Below are 21,482 nucleotides of genomic sequence, written 5' to 3' on the forward strand. Positions count from 1 at the left end.
TCTGGCGACTTTTCCTGCTTGTATCTGGAAGGATGGTACTATAAAAGGAAACATTACTGTGAGAGCATTTTAATAAGATAGTGAGCATTCATGCTTTCAGGGCACTTCAGCAATGCTCCCGAGGCTTGGTGGAAGGAATGGAAGAAGAGAGTGTAGAGAAACAGTGAGGATGGTGCTGGGCATCCTGCCGGAAAGATGCTGCATGTGAGAGTGGGCCTGACTTTCTCTGAATCCTGACTTTGCCATTATTGGCTGTGTATCGTAGGGAAAATTACTTAACCTCCCAGACACTCACTTTACTCATCTACAAAATGAGACTGGTGATGCCTACTTCAGAGGGTTAATATTAGAATCACATATTAAGCAAATGACTTAGTTCAGTGTCTGCATTTAGTAAGTGCCTACTATGTAACAATTGTTTGAGGATCCCCTTAAAATCTGGAAGCATGGTCTATTCCTGATTACCTGTGATAGCCTAAAGAATTAGTCTTGTACAAAACTGAAAAAGAAGTGAAACCTCTTCAATTTGCTCAATTTGACTTTGGGAATAAATTACATCATATATTTGTAATTATTTATATTTAATTTATGGCAATTACGACCCTTGTAAAGGCAAGAAGGTCTGAGACTAGTCTCAGAATGGGAGACTGACCTGAGCTGAACAATCTTACCAGCTTACATCTATGAAGTACATATAGGTAAAATCATTAAAATGTCATATAAACTTAAATAGCTACAGCTGGTCTTCTGGTAAAATCTATATAGATAAAACTAGAGGGAGCTAATATCTCTTTCCTAGATGCCAGGCATTTATATGTATAACGGAGAAAAAATTTTGCAACACAAGAACCCAAATTGCCTTAAGCTCTTATGAACTATTAGTATGGATCTGTTTAGCAAATAATTTTCCAGATATTTGCAGGCTAATTCCAAAGGCCTTTTGTAAATGGGCCACAAAACAGGTACTTTACTAAGGAGCCAAGGGGTGTGACATCCCACTGTTGGAAATTTAATAAACTCTTTAATACTGATATTGTCCCCACCAGTAGATGTACCTCCTAGAAGACATTACATATCTGAATATGTGGTCTCTGGTTTCATTTGTGTCTATGCCCTCTTATCTTTATGGTTTTAAAACCAAATGAAGCCTTGGGGATTCATGTCACAGGTCCCTTTAGTCCATGTAGCCGTTGCCTCAAGTCATTTCATTTAAACTATGAATGATGAGTTTTAGCATCACAGCTACAGAGATCTAAAACCAACCAGCAAACTGTAGAACTGAGGGAGGCAGAGTCATAATACTGTTACCATTTAACAAAAGAATTTAGATGGCTGCCCCTTAGCAGTGGTAGATCAATGCATTCCTTCACCCAGATGTGTACTTCTCCAGTTGTAGGTAGCTTTTTACCTGTAATAAAAAAAGAGAGAGAGAAAATAAAATTTTACTGCCATCCCTCTCTTGGCAATACTGTATCTAAAAATGCCAATCTAAAAACAGATTGGCACAGTGATACCAGCTAGTGCTTGATGATATGATCCTCATAAGTTAAACTATATATTCTTAACTATGTCTCTTATGGTCTGGCTGTACTGAGCACAGACACCTCATGGGATGAAAATAGTTTATATTAATTCCAAATACAGAGTATTACATCATTCTTGTTGGGGTTTGCTTGGCTCAACAAGATCAATTATAGATTATCAGGTATGTGAGTCATCCATTTATAGTTATTTTCAAAATATCTCAATGAAATGCATATACCTTTCAAATATTGATACCAATATCAATTGGTACTGATGGGAGGCATTTAAAACATATTTGAGTGTAAAGTAATCAAGACAGGTACTGGCTAAGGTATAGTAACTCTTCTCGTTAAAAGTAGTTACACATTTTATATGACTATTAGACATATGGTAGCTAATATTATTGACAGGGAATTACTGAGAAGTTAGCTTAGTCTGAAGTTGTTGTCTAGGTTGGATGCGCATGGACAGAAGAAAATTACCATATTTTTCTGGATGGGTCGATTAGTCAACCAACCACTATTTAATAAGCATCTATTATGTCTCAGCCCTATGTTAGGAGTGTCACTGAATATACGAGGAATACAAAAAAAATCTATGTCCAATTTGTTTAATGGAAATGTTTACATTATTTAGAGAGAGTAATTCCGTAAAAACTATAAAAATGCAATATGGGATGAAATGCCAAGTTATTACTGTAGAATTCTAGAAGATAATATGATCGGAAAGGGTAAATATAATCAGGAAAAGCTTTATGGAGATGGGACTTCATCTAAGCCACGAATAGGCTGAGGAGAAGAAAAAGCACATGAGAAAAACGCAGACAAGGTGGAGCCCATCACAACACACAACCCCCCAACCTTTACCACCAAGAAATGACAGTAGGGAAAATGAGAAATGAGACTGGCAGAATTTCTATGCATGTTGACCATAAATGATAGGATATATACTATATATAAAAGCATCTGCCTTTTAGAAAGATCCAGAAGTAACAAGATAGTGATTTGGCAGCCATTTAGCCTAAAGATATGTTTGCTTACTCTCCAATTTTTTTAAACTGAATTAGAATGCATTTTTCTAATTTAGTCACCACCCTCACCATCCAGTCTTTCTTTCATCCCACTAGCTTCACCACTTGGTTACTGAAAGCATCTGAGTGTGCAACCCCTGATTTCAGTCATAACATTCATACAGATTCTTAAGGAGAATAACTCAGAAAATTTGCTTGGGAAATGAGAGGGGGGCTGGCATTCATTTCTTGCAAGTCTCTTGCTTCTTATCTGGGCTGCAGAGCTGAGGCCCTAATATCAAGGATGCAATTAGTAATCATGAGGAAAAAGCTTTCTCCCTTGATGAGACCTTGAGAGTGGAAGCCCAATGAGCTCTAATTTCTTAGGGACTTCATATGAATTCTTCCAGTTCCCACCAGTGAAAAAGAACACTCAGCTTCCATTCTTAGCACAGCACTATCAACATGTCCAAATTCTGAATATAGGACAGGCAATTCACATTGTGCAGGTACCAACTTTTAGGAGAGTGAAGTGAAAGTTAAAATAAGGCCTGTTAAAATAAGGACTATAAACTGAACTGGGGGAAAAAAATGAGAAAAATTTTCATAGAAACAGAAAGCAGAAGGGTGGTCACCAGGAGATGGGAAGAAGGGAAAGCGGGCTGTTGTAGTTTGGTGGGCATAGAGTTTCAGATATATAAAATTAAAAAGTTCTGGAGATCTGCTTCACAACCATGTGATATATATACTTAACACTACTAATGGTACACTTAAAAATGGTTAAGATGTAAGTTTTGTTATGTGTTTTTGCCATGATAAAACAAAAGAGGTTTTTCCAGTTTACAACTGTGAATTGACTCATTTGGTCTGTATAATTGCTAAGTTAATAAGGTAGTTTAGGGCTTCGCCATTAAAATAGCAAAGAAATCCTTGGAGGGGTAGGGATAAGGAAAGGGCATAAATCTGGATAGAAAATCATTACATACCAGGAAGTGGTTCTGGGACATACTGGAGAGCTAACTTCATTTCACCTCTGTTTTCTGCTTCAAGGGCAACTGGTGCTGTCTGGAAAAAAAAAAGAAAAAAAAAAGAATGTCAGCAGATATAAGACACAAACTATTTACCCTGTCGTTTGGTAATCTGTTACAGGACCATATCTGCCCCATTTCTGGGACGACAGATCACTCATGAGTGCCCTGGATTAAAATTTCCTTCCACTTCAGAGCTTGACTGTTGCTTTTATATCTGGGAAAGCTATACTGTGTATCTTGGAAAACCTTGCAGGGTACCCAGAAAGCATTTCAAGGGCTTTAGTCTCTCAGAGATAGTGGAGGAATCACAATGGTTTTCTTGGAGATGGGAGAAGGACTGTGGGATGCTTCGGTTTTTATAAAAACACATACATTTTGTTAGTCATTCAGCCAGCACATAAAACAACTTATTTGTATTCTCTTTCTTTGAAGAAGAAGAATGTGGGAAGATGGAGGGTGGGGAGGGAGGAAGATGGAAGACAAACATTACATTTTCAAAGCTGCGTTAACCTGATTATTTTAGGCCAAATGAGTAGATTCCTGTAAGAATAACAATGACTGGATAATAATTTTAAAATGTATATCTATTATTTTCAAGTATAAGAGATATGGTTTTACTTTCAAATTCTGGTCTTTGCCTTATTTCCAAAATATGGCTATGCCTCAGAAACATTAGGCAAATTAGTTAAAAATGAGATGTTCTGACATCTGAGAAATTCAGATCCATCAAGTCTTGGGTAGGGCTAGAAATAAGTGCTTTGGTTGATTTTGATGTGATATTTGAAAACCATTTCAAGTGAAACTTTTATTGTGAAAATAGTAAATGATGGTTTGTATTAATTGTTTATATGTATCAATTCCAGCTATGATGGACTATCTGGGATCACACCAACCCTTATACTGACAATAAAGAAGTCGATCAGAAAATCTATTTGAAGGTACTAAAAATTTAAGATAGACAAGACTCGAATGGACAAGATGTTGGAGCCTGACATTTTTCTTTGCTTTTTACTTTGAGGCATTAGTTGATTTTTTAGTGACAAACAGAGAATAAAAAGCCTAGCAGAAAGAGACTAAGAAGCTGAGCAGGGCTTTTGGTAGTCTCATGGGGCTAGGGAGACAAAATTTGGAGTCCATGGCCAGCTAAGAAGGCGTAGCCTCAGATAATATTCTAGACCAGTGGTTCTCAAAGTATGGTCCCCAGACCAACAGCATTAGCAATACCTGGGAACTTGTTGGAAATACATATTCTTGGGCCCATATTTTACCGAATGAGAAGCCTTGGGAATAGGGCCCAGAAATCTGTGTTTTAATACTTCTTTCAGGTGAATTGGATGCATGATAAAATTTGAAAAAGATTTCCCCAGGCTTTCAGTTGGAACACCTGAAGGACCACAGCCTAAGAATATGGGCAAACAAAAACTAGATCAAACCACATGAAAACTGAATCCCAGCTTTTAGTCAGTTCATTCCCAAACTAGATTAAGGTGGTCTGTCCCTACTCTGTGTGTCAGAAGCAAAAGCAAATCCTCTCAGATTATCCCTAGGATTTTTCGTATGCAATATTCTGCACTCAATAACAAATGAACAAGCATACCAGAACAAAAGACCAAATGACCAAAATAAGAAAATTTTAGATAAGAGAGACTCATCAAAGTTTAAGATATTGAGTTTCCAGAAACACACTTTAAATAATTTTGATTAATGTATTCATAAAGATGTTAAGATAAAGACTTTCAGCAGAGATGTAGAATTTAGGAAAAAGAATTAAATGAAAATATAAATCTGAAGAAATATAATTGAGAATTTGTAGCTGAGTTTAACAGATTAGACATAGCAGATAAGAAAATTATTGAACTGAAAGGTTAGCTAAAAGTAGCCAAACTGAAGCATAGAGAAGGAAGAAAAAGAAAAGTAAATACAGAAAAGAGCACAAGAGATATATACGACAGTGAAAAGACAGAATAATCTCAAACTTTGGATAAACATTCTAAATTATAATGCAATTTTTTAGTACTTTCTCCTATACACCAGGCCCCAAAACAACCAACCAACCAACCAACCAACCAACCAAAAAACTCTGAACTTGCCTTCCTCTTCAGAGGGTACCACTTCAATTGTGTATTCTGTTTGTTGTCCCAGTCCCAGGTTCCCAAATCAAGTTCCACTTCTCCGAGAAAACTATTGCGTTTAAATGAATCTCGATGCCATACAGACAGGTTCAGCTTCTGTGTCCTCAAGATTTGCTTTTCGATTTTATACTGCAGTTTAAAGAAGGGAATTAAAGTGGTGAATAATATTACTTGATGCCAAACTTATGACATAAAGATGAAGGTCGAAGTCATCTGTGTAGATCAGATTTTCTCATCTGTTAGGTTTCAAGTCTCAAGAATATTACAAAGTCATATTATTCTAAGTGTCTTGTTTCAAAGAGCTAAAATCCATCTTTCACAAAAGCTGATTTTCTTTGCCCCTCTGGAAAAAGCAAACCATGGCTCAAATATCATAGTTAGTAATAGCTCTCTAAAAACAAAAGCCAATTATTCAATTTTTACTGGACGTTTTTAGTTCTAACTAGTATTGACATAAATTAAGTCTAAAAATACAATGAAGTTTAATCCAATGGCCTGTTTTCTACGTAAGAACAAGGTATATTTTTTTAACAGACTTTATTTTTTAGAGCAGTTTTAGATTCACAGCAAATTTAAGTAGAAAGTACAGAGAGTTCCCAAATACCACCTGTCCCCATATAGACACAGCCTCCCCCACTATTGATATCCTACAAGCACAAGGTACTTTTCAAGAAAAGATATACTTGACTTTTCCTGCTCCATACTGCCAAGTGGAAAATATTTGGCATCCTAACAGTTTCATCTAAAATGTAGTCAATCTTTGATTATATATAATCATGGAAGAGATAATAGTACTTCTAATCTAAAAATAATCTCTATTTGGCTTTATGATGTATTACTTGAATGTCCATTTTGGTGGTAGCAGACTTGCCTTTTTCTGAGTTTACCATTTAAATTATCTGGCTTTTCCTGAGTATAGGGTTGAAGTAGCTGACCTAGAAATAGCTAGGGTGCTGAGGTATATCATAATCAAACCGTAATTAAAAACTTGCTACAGAAAGTCACAGAAATTTCACCCATGGATGACTGAGAGTTAATTGAACTCCTTTTCTTGGAGGATAACCAGCGACTTGGACAGAATTTTCAGAAAGAGAAAATGAATAACACTCCTATTTGTATTTTTAAATTATCTGTTATCATGACTAAGGCAGCATGATGCAGTTTGGGAAAAAATAAAAGTGGGTATTTGAGCCAGGTCTACTTTCCATTCTTCTGTTCATTCATTGACCCTTCCAATAAACATTTTTTTGAGTGCCTGCCCCAGACTCTGTACTAAGAATCAGCATTTAAGCAATTAATGTACACTGATCACTTCATGCATATTGACTCTGTTAATGTTCCCAACTTCTGCACTCGGGTAAGTAGGTACTATTATCGACCCTTTTGCAGATACAAAGCAAAGATAGGTTAAGTCCTTTACCTAAGGGCACACAACTTATAAACAACACTGAATTGATCTCTGCCCTCAGGGAACTTACAATTTAAAGAGAAAGCAGCCAAACCAGTAAAGTGCTGAGTATTCACATAGCCTGTCACAAAATAAAAAGACTGAAGCAGTACACAGCAGGAAAACGGGGGTGAGGGGTTGAAAACAGCCTCTCATAGGAAGGGGCACTGAAAGCTATAGGAAGCAGTTAGAGATAGAATGTAGGGAAGAATATTCCAGCCTGAAGGAACAGAAAGCCTGAGCAGTGTGAGAAAATGTAGTTCTTCCCAAGATCAGAAAGAAATCAGGGTTTCCTGAACAAAGACTGTAAATGTGCAAAGACGAGGCTAGAGGGCAGGTTGTAAACAGACTGATGAGTAAGTTAAGGATAGACTTGACCCTAAGGAAAGTGGGAATCCTAAAAGATTTTAAGCAGAAAAATAACAATCAGCACTACGCTTTTAGGAAATTATTTTGGTTGCAGTGCTCAAATTTATCTGTGTATTCTTGAGTGAGTTATTTTATTTCTGTAAGTTTCTTTTGCCTCATATGTGAGATACAGATAATACTATCCTTCTGGTGGGCTACATAGGAAGTGAATGAGATAATGCATACAACATTCATAGTATATCATCCCATATAAAGCAGTTTCTCAAAAAATGTTTATTCCTTTCTCTTTCCTCGCTTGGCGACTGACTTCATCTGTAGAGATAATACTCAAGAAGATGTGGCTATTTAAACACACAGGTCATCATTTAAGATCTTCCTAGATGGAGAGTTCATAGATACCCGCAGTATCTCGTTATACACAGGATTCAAAGTTTTCTTCACTACAAGTGTTTTCTTCTTGCCCATTTTGCCCTTGTCTGGTAGCAGGTAAGTCTTTACATATCTAAAAAGAGAATTGAACAGACAAGAAGGTCAGAGAAAATTAAAGTGATGTTTCCAACTCTACTTTTAAAAATGCATTGGGAATTGACAGAAATAATTATTTCATGATAATGAGAAAAGCGAAAGTTTAAATGTCCTCACAACACCTTTATACTTAAAAGTTTAAGTGATTACAGTGGAATTCATCATTTTATACTGTGTTGACTTTTCAGAGATATTTCCTGAATTCCTTTTCTTTGGCCTTACCTATTATGGGGGAGGGGACTCCAAAAAGTGTTTAATTCTACTGGCTTCTTTTCTATTAAGAAAAACTTTGGTGCTCACAGAATTTTTTTTTTAAATGTTTTTGCTACTGTCTTTTGAAAAAAAATAATCTTAGCACACAATTAATCAAACCATATTTAATGTAAAAAAAAGGATATTGAACCTAGTTGTTTTTAAAATAAAAACAAAAAAGATTGGGTTTATGCTAGCAAAATAATTAAGAATCAGACTTCTGCATAGTGATAAGTGAGGAATACCATTCAACTTTTTCAGCAAATAAGCTGAAATGCAATTAAACCCGTGATTTCAAAGATGAGTTGGTAATTCCCCCTAACAGTCTTCTGTAGAACATAATTTAAATATGGAAACTACCTCATTCTAGAATCTCAACTATTTCTGCACCACTGAACATTATGAAATTTGCCCCACATGTCCCTAACTTTAGAGAAGGTTTGAGAGTGTCATAGAATGAGTCCAGGGTTCAAGCCCCCATTCCTCATTTTGCTGCTATCTGAATTTATGGAAATAGGCTGCTTGTCTTCTGTGGTCCTTGTTTCCTTATCTGTAAAAAAGAAATAACTAGACAAGATAACTTCAAAATTCTCTTCTAACTTGAAACATTTTGTGCTTCTCTAACATTTTTGTAATTGTATGTTAGCATATGCATATATAAATAAAACAGCATTTCCCCCCAACTTTTCCTTTCAAACATTCCTTTTAACACAGTCACACATATAGTCTCTCTTCAATTACTTTCTTTCCTTCCCAATTTCTACAAGATTAAGAGTAGCTAAGAGAAAATAATGACTCCAAAATGTACTTACGGGTCCGAACGCTGTTTTTTAACATCTGCTGCGGCTAAGTCTTTACACTGGGCCACAAAGATATGCAGCTCCTTCAGTGAGTCCACATAGTCAATTGCGAACTGAATATTTCCTTTGATTTCCAGATTGCCAAAGTCTCCACTGTAAATGCTCATCACACTGCCACTCACCTGAAAGCATCGGAAATATGCAGTGTTTGTCTCAGTCTCATTCTTACACCCAACACAAGGATTAGGGATGTAATCCTTGCTTGCCATTATTTCTCTAGTTTGCATATAAAGGCAGTTAATTTAATATGGCAGAAAGACACCCCAACACAGACCTGACATGACATACATGATACAACTAGTGTTTAAAAAAAAATTGTCCCTAAGAGACATAGATGAATAGTGAAATGCAAAGTTATTTAGATGCTGGCTCATTTCACAGCAGGGTGATTCTATGGTAAGGGGTTTTCAGAGTTCCATCTTTAGGCATGCTTAGTATTTAAAATATTAAAGAAAGAGGATGTGAGAAACCCCAGGCACACAAACTGCAGTGACACGTTGCTCTATCAGATTTCCAAGACACTAAAAAGGAATTTTACCATGTTACCCATCCACTGACTCTAGGAAAATGCTTACTGAGCCATATGCTTTTAGAGGTCAGGAAGGGTAGAAAGTGGATGATTGATGCAGGTAGTTTAAAAGCCTTCCCAAGACCATTAGATTGTTATCAGCAGAAATTCAACTTAAATAGATTCCAAAAAAAAAAGAAAAAGAGAGAGAGAGAGAAATGTTAGGCTAGCAAGAATTTAATCACAGCTTTATCATTTGTTTAGCATACCTAGCAAGACATGTGCATGTGTATGTATATCAGAAATATTTGGATTAGGGTATATAGATATATTATACACACACACTTTTATATTTTTACACACATACTACATGCACATACAACTACCTCATTTTATGAAAGAAGTTTTATGTAAAGTCAAATTCTCTAAATCAAATCTGATTAATTACAATTAGGGAGCTTTTCTTTTAAAACTCTGTTCAGAATCCTTCTATAAGGCATAGAATCACCTCTCCTATTCTTTTATGTGAATCAGTACTTAGATTCATCAGGCTTGCTAAAAGAGAGGTACAGTTCTATACCTGCAAACAGTATATAAAAGCATATCTGATATAAGCAGATTTTATAATAGACACCCATTTCTTGCTCAGAAAAATGTAGTGGTTCGTCTTGCTGGTAATTTAGGTTTATTTTTGAAGTACTTACATGCAAAAATCCATATTGATTTATAATGGGTATAAACTCTTTGATGCTTAAAAAAAAAAGAAGGAAGATGTAGCTAGCCAGAAGCAAATGGTGGGTTAAAAGAAAAAGCTCATGCCCTTGGAATCAGAAGCAGGAACATGGTAGAGCAAGATTCACAGAAGCAGTGAGATATTAACATGGAGCCTTTGTTTACATACAGAAGACAAGGACGTCATGCCAGAGGAGCTGCTAAGATTGGTTAAAGAGCTCGGGCTCTTCTTGTGTCTGCTGAGCTGGTAACTGCTTTCTGATGTTGTATCTGTTTCTCTGTCATCACTCTACAAAACATCATATAATATACACAAAATTTAAATTCAGAATGAGTCAGAATCAAAACCTCTATTTAGAGAAAGATAATATTTTGGTATCCTACTGATCTATGACATTTCTCAAGGTCAAAGGACACTATTGCCAATTGCCAGGGAATGGGATTCAGGATAGGGTGGGTGGTCTGCCTTGGACCTTACCTAGGGAGGAGAGCAATGCTTAGCTACCAAAATAACAAAGTGATTTTTCCCCTCCACCTACAAGGTGGTCCCAAGGTGCTACAGAAGACTGCACTACTGTGAGCTTTCCCGTTACTCTCTTAATATTACATATTTATGTTTCTCGGAAAACTTTATTGATATACATGAGAGATTAACTTTACCCGGACAATAAAAGGTCTGTTTTACTGTCAAAACTGAAAATGTCATGCTTAATTCCTCTCATTATTAACATAGCCTTAACTTCCCTAAAATGTAACCGATATCAATTTTTACTTGAGACACTATTAAACTAGGAAAAATAAGGGCTAGGCTGATCCGTTTCAACTAAAAATTATGTATTTAAAAAAATTTAAACCACCTTTTATGTATTTCTATAGTTCTATTATGTTTATCTTTTTGTTACTATATAGGGAAGTATATTCAATTATACATTCTACCCATGTTAGATTTTAACACATCTTTGAAAAAAAATAGCAACAAAATACTTATTTTATACATGTCTCAGGAAATGTTTACCTGCATCAAGAAAGAAAAATGGCAATAATAAGTTTTATTACATATAGATCTAAATGTATCATCTTAGATGATACTTTAAAAATTTATGAATCAGAATGAGCTCCTTTCAGGGTTAGAGGGTTTGCGGAGCAGTTCAGCAGCTCCTGGAATTAGGGAAACACCTTTTCGAGGGAGCAGTTAGTTCATGCCAACATAGTCAAGGGCCGTGCAATTATGTGTCAATGTAACAGATACCAATTTTAGTGCAGATTAAGAAAAGAGTTAAAGAAAAACCAAATTTACGATTTAATATGAATGAGAAAAGAATCCTCAAGGATTAAAAACAATCTATACCTTTTTTAATGTCTCTGTTGTCACATTTTCCCCCCCTACATGCTTACAATCCATTTCTCTCTATTATAGCTCATACTACATTCTACCTAGCATTCAGATCACTAGTAAATTTTTGGAAGGATAAGACCATGCCTTGTTGACCTGGAACACTGATTTTCACATAGTTGGCACTCAACACATGTTACTGATGCTAAACCTCAAAGAAACAGTAGACAAAGGAGCAAGGCCTGGTTTCATCTGCACTTCCTTTAACATTCAGTCCAATCCCATGTACTTTGAAAGGTAAAATGATACAGCTTAATTTGGCATCCCTGATGCACAAACTCAAACAATTTGGACTCTTGTATGGAGCTGAGGCAGCAGCTTAAGTTGAAGGGAGGAGAAAAATAAAAAAACCAGGAGCTGGTATCATTTGCCTCTCAAATTATTATATAGTTCATTCATATGACCATCCAAGACCAAAGCATATTTACAAAGATATAAAAGCATAGGAACTCCATGAGGTGCCTACCATTGGCTTCCAGTTAATTATTTAGTTTCAAAGAATGAGTGGTTCTTTTTCAAAGGAACTGTAATGTGGGCTCTAAAGCCTATGTAAGAGCTGAATTTGCAGATACAGTTCATCTAAGGCTCAAGAATGGTGCCCAGGAGGTGTGGGAGGAGGGATGATTTATGTGTTGTCCAGAGCTTGTCTCACATTCCACCCATGAAGAGAATGCTGGAGGATGAAGCTTTTTATTTCACCTTCAAAAATCAGAACCAAACTGCGAATAGTAATCATTAACATTTACTGGGTACACACCATGTGTCAGGCACTGTGCTTTGTGTTTTCCCTGTATTATATTACTGACTCCTCACAACCTAAAAAGGTAGGTTCTAGGAAACCAGACTCAGAGAAGTTAAGGAACTTGTCCACAATCACACAGCAAATTAGTAACATGGCCAGGACTGGGGATGCCTGAGTGCAAGGCTCAGGCTCCTAACTGCCTGGGTGCAAGACCATGGACTCTTAATGAAGTCTACGGACCCGAGTTACAGTTCTAGAGCTACTTTTTAGTAGCTGTTGGATTTGGGGAAAGTTACTTAACCTCTCTGAGGCTCTTCATCCTTATATAAGATGGATAAAATAGTACTTATCACAGTTAATGAGTGAGAATTAGATAACAGAATGAATATTAAGTGCCTGGTACTTACTAGGTACTCAATGAGTAGTAGGTATAGTCACATTCTTACTTGAGACATTAGGTATAGTAGTTAACAGCATGGGAGTCAGATTTGGGCTCCAGTCCTGATTCAGTTCCTTCCTAGCTAAGTAAGGTTACTTCACCTCTCTTAATCTCAGTTTCCTCAACTGAAATATCTGGGAGTCATGATGGTGCCCGCCTCCCACAGTTGTTGGAGGATTAATTGAGATAATGTATATTAAGTGTCTACATCCAGTAGATAGCCTTAAAGTTTGCTGTGTCATGGTTGCATTATTATTTTAACAAGCGCTTTCAAGCTAGTCATGCTACCTAGACAAAGCTTTCACAAATCAACTGTATTCTGAACAACAGAGGAGCAGTTAGTTCATGCCAACATATTTCTGCCTGTATTTCTTATTTTGTACCCACTTTGAAACAAAAGTCGCATTCCCAAATCTATGCAATTTGACTTCGCTACCAAAAAGAGTTACTGTTTGAGTCAAATGAGACATGCCTTGCCTTGTTCCAGGATCAACAACACTACCTCTATTGATATGAAAGGCAAGGGTCAGTCCTGCTGACCTCTTTGGTCTCTGCCACAGCTGAATACGAACACACCCATTTTGGCATAGCAAATCCACCTACTTGGTCCCATTCTTCTGAAGGTACAAAAGACAAACTTGCCTCATCTTGGAGAAACGCTGGAACAGATTTGCTCATCCTCTTGAGTTTGTCAGGGTGGGAAAACTGATTATCAGGTTGCGAAGGCACTGTGGAAACTGAACAGCATTTCCGTTCAAAATTACCCACACAATTGTTAGACAAACATAAGGCATAAGTTGAAAACACACTTTTCTTTCATCTATGAACAGATGTTTTTGTAAAAAGGTTAAAGTCACAGTAGTTCACATGCATAGGATCCTAAGATAAGCAACATGCAGTTTTCATAATTATATAAAGAAAACCAGCAAGGAGTTGAACCAAATAGAAAATAAAAATTGATTTAAAAACCATTAGTTTTTATTGAACTGGAGCTGAATTTGAATTATATTAAAACATACTGCCTAATTGGTTTTAATTAATTTATTTTTTTATTTCAGAGTTTTGAACCACAAGATCTGTAATTTGTTGGTTCATCTCCTTGAGATATATTTTTAACATGCTGCAGGCTGAAAAACTATTTCATCAGACAGCAGGGATCTTGGTACACAACTCAGTCATAAAAATGTCCTGGTTATTGAGTGTCTAAGGGAATGTTTATTGATTGTGAGGATTACATCTCTGATAGTGTTTCTCACTCATAATTATGAAACACTACAATTTCAAAATTAATTATTTTTCAAAAATAGAAATTATTTAGCTACCTATAAACTCAGAGAATTTTCAATAGAGACACTCAAGGCCAAGTTTGAATGATTCAAGTTAGGATACTCTAAGAATTTAACATGAAAATGTAGCATATGGTTTCTTTCTGATACATTAAGTATATACATGGAAGTCACAATAGGATGATGAATTCCTAATTTGTGCAACTAGTTAGAAAACTATTTTTTTCTTTGTCTAAATATCATAATGTCTAAGCTTTTCTTATAGTGAATCAGAGCTTTTACACTGAATGAGTTCATATTTTTCAAGGCATTTAGAACAGTGCCTGGCACATAGTAGCCCCATATAAGTATTTGCTAAACCAAGAAATAGTATCTGATAGAGATTCTTTAAATTATCTTTCAATGTGATGCATACATATTGACTGGGCTTATCACTGTAAGAGATACTAGGAAAACATTAAAAATCAAATTATATTTCTATATTTAACTCAAAAGGTTCAAATTCAGCCCTAAGCATTAGCTAAATTTATCTTTAGTTAAATGAAATCTAGTGAAGCAAAACTGAAAACTGAGCTACACATATTAAATATTTGCTTTTTCACATCATAGTTCTTACCTAGCCTTAGGCTCACAAATGTATCGAAATACATTTAGGTGTCTTACAAGGTGATACCCACTTATATCACTTCCCAATAATATGTCTGTGTGTGTATTTGGGCGACTTATACAGACGCAGTATAAGATCAGGTCCCTTAAGAGCACAGGATAGCCCAATGAGTATGCAAAAACTTTTTAGTACAACATTGCTCCCTATTATTTTCAAATGTAGTCAGTTTTACACTTATTGGGCTTTAATTATTTACGTTTTGATCATCTATCTCTCTCTTTTTTTTAAATTAAGCATTTAAAAAAAAACTTTCAAAATGTTTTTCAGTTACAGTTGACATTCAATATTATATTAGTTTCAGGTGTCCAGGTCAGGTATTTCACTTTGTCCCATGGTAAGAATACGCTCTTCACTAGAGAGAAGAGACAATCTCAGCCCAGCCATTAAGAGTCATCTTGGAAGATGTCATTAGAGAGAAATTAATTTATCCAGAATTTACCACATGATTAGCCTACTTGCCTTGACCAATAACTAAGTTATAGGCAGAGAGGTAGGCAGGTAGGTAGGTAGATAGTCTATGTCTATGTTTTGTTCTCTCTCCTCAGGCTAAACATTGAACAAAACAGCAAGATAAAAGAAGATGCCCAAATTTAAGCACGTGCCTATTCAAAAGCAACTGGAAAAGCCTATTTACCTACCACCCACCCGGGGGGACAGAAGTCTTACTTCCTCTGCAGCAGTGGGACAGAGAACACACACCAAGGGCCAAAACCTGGATAGTCTTTTTTCCTAGGTAGTTCTTAAGAATTTGTCAGATCACATGGCAAAGCTCAGCACCTTTCCTCTCTGGCAGGAGGACCTCGTGAGTGAAGTTTCAGATTTCAGGCTAGATGTCACCGCCTTCTAGCATCAGCACTTTGTTTCTCTGTCTAATGGTTTCTTCATTTAAGCTGCTTTTCTCATTTAGACCTATTAGCACATCCAAAGATTGTTGGGAAACTGTTGTTAAAAATCCCGTGGAGTCCAGAGTGTGCACGCACTACTTTGCAACACTTTCTTTTCCCCCAAATAAATCTTTTTTGGTGATGAAAAAAAAAAAAAAAGATCCCATGGTTTTCTGAGGGTGAGCATGTGTATCATTATCTTCAGACCTCTAGTGAATAAGATTATGAAACTTGACTGAAACTGGGGAGCTAAGAAGACACACACGCATATCTGCATGCTTTACTAGGTCCTGAAACACCTTTGTAATGTGCTGTCTGTCCTCAACACAGTAGACACAGTTAAGTAAAGCAATCTTAAGATTGGACAGAAAAGAGTTGCTAGGCAGTGGATATTAATTAGTTGATGGACATTAGCCACCACATGTGTACATTTATTTCTTAAGATTCAGATGTTCACTTGCTTTACATATTGAATATATATATATATATACTGTTTGAGTCCAGTTTTAAACTTCAGAGCTTAAACCCCGGACATAATAAAATTTGCTTCTATAAATATATAGAGGCACGTACAACCATACTATATACAAATTGTTAAAGTACGTTTCTTTCTTGATTCAAATAAATTATGAATTGTTTCATGTCTATAGTCTTGTGTAAAGGCCACAGAGATCCACTACTCAAGACCATACTGCAACATAAAAGCCAAGTGATATTGGAAGGTGCCAACTTCATTTTAAGCAAAGACTCAAAGGGCAGAGAGACTAACAAAAAGATAATACTCAGCATTAACATATATATGTATATATAATAATTTTTTAAATATATGACTCTCCCTCAGTGGAACCACAAATTAATCTTTCAACATACACAATAGTAAATGTTTTTATTAAAACCCTTGCCAGAATGAAATAGTTTTGTAAGCTGCAAGAGTTTAGTACCAATAATAAAGCTGTGTTATTAATGGGGTTAGTTATTTCAGTATATTTAATACCATGTAGAGTGGCAACATTTAGTCATTTGTGAGAAAGATCCTGCTACTCACTTCCTGGTATGCACTCATTTGTATCTGGTTCCTGATCTGCTTTTTGATCTACTCAGAAGAGCAACATCGAGAATAAATACCATTTTAACAGAAGGATTAAAGAGACATGAAAGTAAAGCTCAAGTGTCAGTTTCACAAGTGAGACTACAGAATACATCTGACAGGTTTGCAGCTTGCTTTGATCCATTCCCCAGTACGATTCTTTACTAGCCTCTTTAAGGTCTCCTATTCAACTAAAATTCCAATATCCTTCATAGGAACTGTTTAGCATCTTCCCTCCAATTCACTAAGCCAAGGCATGGAAAATAGAAGGAGCACTGGACTAGGAGTAATGAAGCTGAGATTCTAGTCCCCACCCTTCCACTGACTGACTAGCTGTAGGACCTTAGACAAGTTACTTAATTTCTCAGAGCTTTTCTCATCTGTAAAACGGAGATAAAAATCCCTGCCCCACTTATTTCAATGAGGTGGTTGTAAACAGAAAATGAGAAAGACAAAACTATTACATAAAAGCAAGGAATGATCTTTGAGGATTTCCGTTGCTGCTTTTATATGGGAAGGCTCGGTAAATATACATTTTCATTATTATAGTGATGGCAGTTAAGAAAACAAAATTCCAGCAAATGTAAATTTCCATTCATTTTCATTCATTTCCATAAATGCTATTAAAATCACTCATTTCCTTCCCTCCCCAACTACAGGCACTATTATCCTATTCATGTTATAACTGAACCAAGTAATACCCGATCAACTGACAAGCTTCAAAATTTTCTTAATCCTTAACATTCAGAAATAGTTCATTTTACCTTCAGTTTAAGCTCAGTTATTTACATGACCAGACACAGCATCCCCGCTTTTGCTCTGTGGCTCTTTCCTTTGAATTTAAAGCTTTACCAGGTATACCCAAAGAGATCTAAATGCTAAGAGTTGAGAATCAATATAGGAATAACTTAACCCGGGAACCCACTCCACTCTTCCTGCCTTCACAGGGAGTTCTGCAAGTCAGCGTAGCAAAAATCAGCTCATACTCATAGAAATACAATTTCCTATTTATAGAAATCCTGGCTTCCCAAGGGTCTCTTATGAGATCCTCACAACACTATCACTAGCAGAAGTCTTAAGAACATAAACAGTTAGTATTAAATGCACCAAGTCAAAACCGTTTTATAATAACTTAGGCACCATTCATCACACAGTGGCAAATGACGTTTCTATTTATCCAACAGCTGCATCCGGTGACTGCCCAAACCACCCCATAACCTAACACAGAGATAGACATGCAAATACATAGAGATATTTACCATCTTCAGCACTACGTACTAATTCTTCTGGCAGATTATCTACTTTTGCTTGATCTGTTCAGGAGAAATTAACAAATGGTTAACACAGCTGACCCTTGGTGAGAAAGAAAAATGAGACTGTCCCTGAAAGCCCCCGGATTTGGAGTTGGAAGCAATGAGTCAAGATGCAGTGAGGGGTGCAACCAAGATGTCTTCCCCCAAATACTTTCTCTTCAGATTAGCTACTTGAGCCAGTGCCATAGCGGGAGCTCCCATTTCAGCCCTGATGCAGCTTACATCAGCACACTGCTGCACACGGACTCCCAAGGGTTAGAGGGTTAGCTCAGAGCAAGCAATTGGCGGGCAGCGGGAGAAAGCGTGGGGCTGCAACAGCCTCCCTATTCTTCTAAAAAGGGTAAGATGCTAGCCATGACTGACACCTTCCCAAACCCATGGTCATTAACAAATATTTCTGTGCATGCATCACCATTTGTGTACGCCTCTGGGAGCCTTGCTTGGGAAGTCAACTGAAGAGATGTAACTGGGGACCAGCTGCTAAGTGGAATCTTGGCAGGCTAACATGAGAGTGGGTATCGGTATTTGGAAGGGAGCGTATCAGCTGATGGTGATTTTTTTTTTTTAACCCTACACATTCCTGAATATGTTAAAGCTGCACCATGGAAATAGTCTGTTGCTTTCAGGCAAGAGGTTTGCCAAACTGAACAATTGTTGCTGAGTTTTTTTGTTTTTTTTGTTTTTTTTTCCTTCAGGGCCCATCACCAATATCAGGCAGAACAATCGGGTCTGTCCAACAAAAGATTGGACTCGCCTTCTCTGGAAGCATTCAGGCGGATGTGGGGGTTGGCCACCTGTTGAGAAGGCTTTAGAGGGAATTCCTGCATTGAGGGGAGTTTGGAATGGGCGACCTTCAAGGTCTCTTCCAACCTTGAGATTCCAAGATCTTTGGCAGGGCTAGGACTGCATGCCAAACTGGGAATACTGCCTTCAGAGCCCTAGGAATCTCTGAATTTTAGACATTGTTTAATAGAGTGTTTTTTTGTTTTTTTTCTTTTCCTTCTTAAATTCTGACTTCTTAGTCTTAATTACAGATGCATAAAAAGTATTCTAAATATAACAATGGTCAATTTTTAATCGTATGAGTTTGGCAGTGGTTAACTTTTACTCAGTAAATTCTCTCATGACTATCTGCAATCCTGGGGATGTATCTTAGTTTAAAAACAATAAAAATAAAACCCCTAGAAGTCATGATTTCTAAGTCCATTTGTCTGGCCCACAAGTCCCTACGGTACATTATGTTTAATGCTAACACTCAAGAAATCTTTCACTCATTGAAGCTGCAGCCAGCAGGGAATAGCATGCCTCAGGTGTTGTGTGTCAGGTGATCTTTGGACTTATAATTCCAGTGTCCAAAAGAAATGCATGAAAAGAAGGAATAAGAAAGGAAAGTCTTTAAAGCCAGAGACTAATTCATTTCCATATCATGCAAAATTCATCAGACATCCAACACTGTCATATATAACGTGCTCACTTCATAAATGCTCTCGACAATTCTGTTGATTTTGAGTCCTAGATCTGCTGTATGATACTAAGCAAATTACTTCACCTCTCTGAACTTCATTTTCCTCATCTATAAAATGGGGATAACAACGACTCGTCCCTCACTGGGTTGCTTATGCCAGATAAATAAAATAATGCATGTGAAATGCTTAGCCAAGTCTTGGCACATAGTACTAATAAACGTAAGCTATTACTGCTAGAACCACTAGCTACCGCAATCTTTTAAAACCCACTTATGCTTGAATAAACACTCAAACTGGGATTCTTTAATGCAAGGAAACCTGGTGGTCTAGTAACCAAACCTTAGACATTATTTTAAAAGCAAGGTCCAGCCACTTCAGGGGGAGCATTTTTAGCTCGCTTGGATTATTCTCATCTGTTAAGCCCCCCATTAGGGGTTTCAGTGCACGACAGCATGCAGTGAGGCCACAGAGGAGCACATAAGCATTTTAAAGCTTAGATGCAGACATGAACGGTGGGGCAAACTTCATTCTCACTTGATGAATCTGATGAAATGTCTTCTAGACTTTTGGAAGGCATTTTCCTAGCAGCACTCCTTTCCAAAGTTTTCAAAACAGGACTGGGTTCTTCTTCTGAACCTGTTATAAGACAAAACCAATGAACACTGCACATACAAAAAACAAAAACAAAAACAAAACCCCAAATTCTTAATAACCAATAGACATTAAAATGGTAGGTTGAACGGTGGTATTGTGCCATTAGCCTCTACACTTTTATTTATTCTATGAAGCACTTCACAGAAGAAAATAAAATTTCTTCACTAAGAGTATGTCCTTTATAAAATTAATTTTCCTGGTCGAGAAATATTTGCAAGTATAGATCATATAGAAACAAGATTACCACATTAATGTTTTCTGCACCTCTATTTTAGGCACATGATTGTTCTGTGCCAGATTTTGAATCTTTCCACTTTATTTCTAGCATTTGAAGATAGCCACAAAATGGTTTTAGGAGCATTAAAAAAATTAGCTGAAAATCATAGAAGGCAGGATTCAGATGTTTAACATCTGGCTATAATTGAATACACAGATGGGTAAATTCTCTAGATCAACAGATGTAGGCTTTTGGAGTTTCTTGAGCTAGTAAGACTTCCATCAAAATTCTGGGAAATGACATGAGGTAGTCAATTTTTTATTTTGCTAAGGCGTTTTAAAGGGGCAGGGGGTGGCTCTATCATCTACTAATGCCCTTCCTTTAACAAAGGAAAGACATTTTAGGACCAAAAGGGAAAAAAAAGAGCATAACTTCAGAATATAATAATGAAATATATCTAACCTTACAAAAAAATTTCTCTGGACAGTAATTTTTCTATTTTGACAGTGAAAACTCCATCATGATGAGCCCTGGTCTGAGTACTGTCATGTATCATCAGTGTATTCTCAGTGCCTAGAACAGTGGTTGGCAATAGACATTTCAAAAATGTTTTAAACCAATAAATGATCCCATTGGTAAATTAATGGATTTGGGAACCACTTCTTTTACTAAAATGCATCCCAGTTCTGCTCAATGTTAATAGGCACTCTACAGCACATGGCTTCTAAGACGAATAAAATTTGGGATGCTCTGAGTTCAAATTTAAAAGGTTTTTGTTTGTTTGTTTGTTTTACTATAGACCTTCTCAGAGACTTGAATGTACTTATAATGTGCATAATCTCCCAGCATTTCTGAAAGTATTTGACCATGGGATCCTTTTTATTTTAAAGGAGCATTTTGAGGTATTGGTTAGTGAAGAGCTCACCCACAAGTCACACATGTTAG

General features: G+C 36.6%; 1 protein-coding gene across 1 annotated transcript in view; it reads right to left on the bottom strand.

Annotated features, from left to right (window-relative positions):
• SYTL2 (synaptotagmin like 2) overlaps positions 1-21,482 on the bottom strand; it is a 94,953-nt gene that overhangs the window by 2,113 nt on the left and 71,358 nt on the right. Inside the window, 11 exon segments of the mRNA XM_015600610.2 lie at positions 1-38; positions 1,309-1,408; positions 3,520-3,598; positions 5,655-5,825; positions 7,912-8,014; positions 9,102-9,271; positions 10,559-10,678; positions 13,606-13,700; positions 16,846-16,893; positions 18,147-18,200; positions 20,201-20,302. The exon segment at positions 1-38 is cut by the window's left edge and continues 174 nt beyond it. Coding sequence (XP_015456096.1) covers positions 1-38; positions 1,309-1,408; positions 3,520-3,598; positions 5,655-5,825; positions 7,912-8,014; positions 9,102-9,271; positions 10,559-10,678; positions 13,606-13,700; positions 16,846-16,893; positions 18,147-18,200; positions 20,201-20,302 — 1,080 coding nt within the window.

This window comes from Pteropus alecto, unplaced genomic scaffold (genome assembly GCF_000325575.1).
Source record: "Pteropus alecto unplaced genomic scaffold, ASM32557v1 scaffold7, whole genome shotgun sequence".
Classification (NCBI taxonomy): domain Eukaryota; kingdom Metazoa; phylum Chordata; class Mammalia; order Chiroptera; family Pteropodidae; genus Pteropus; species Pteropus alecto.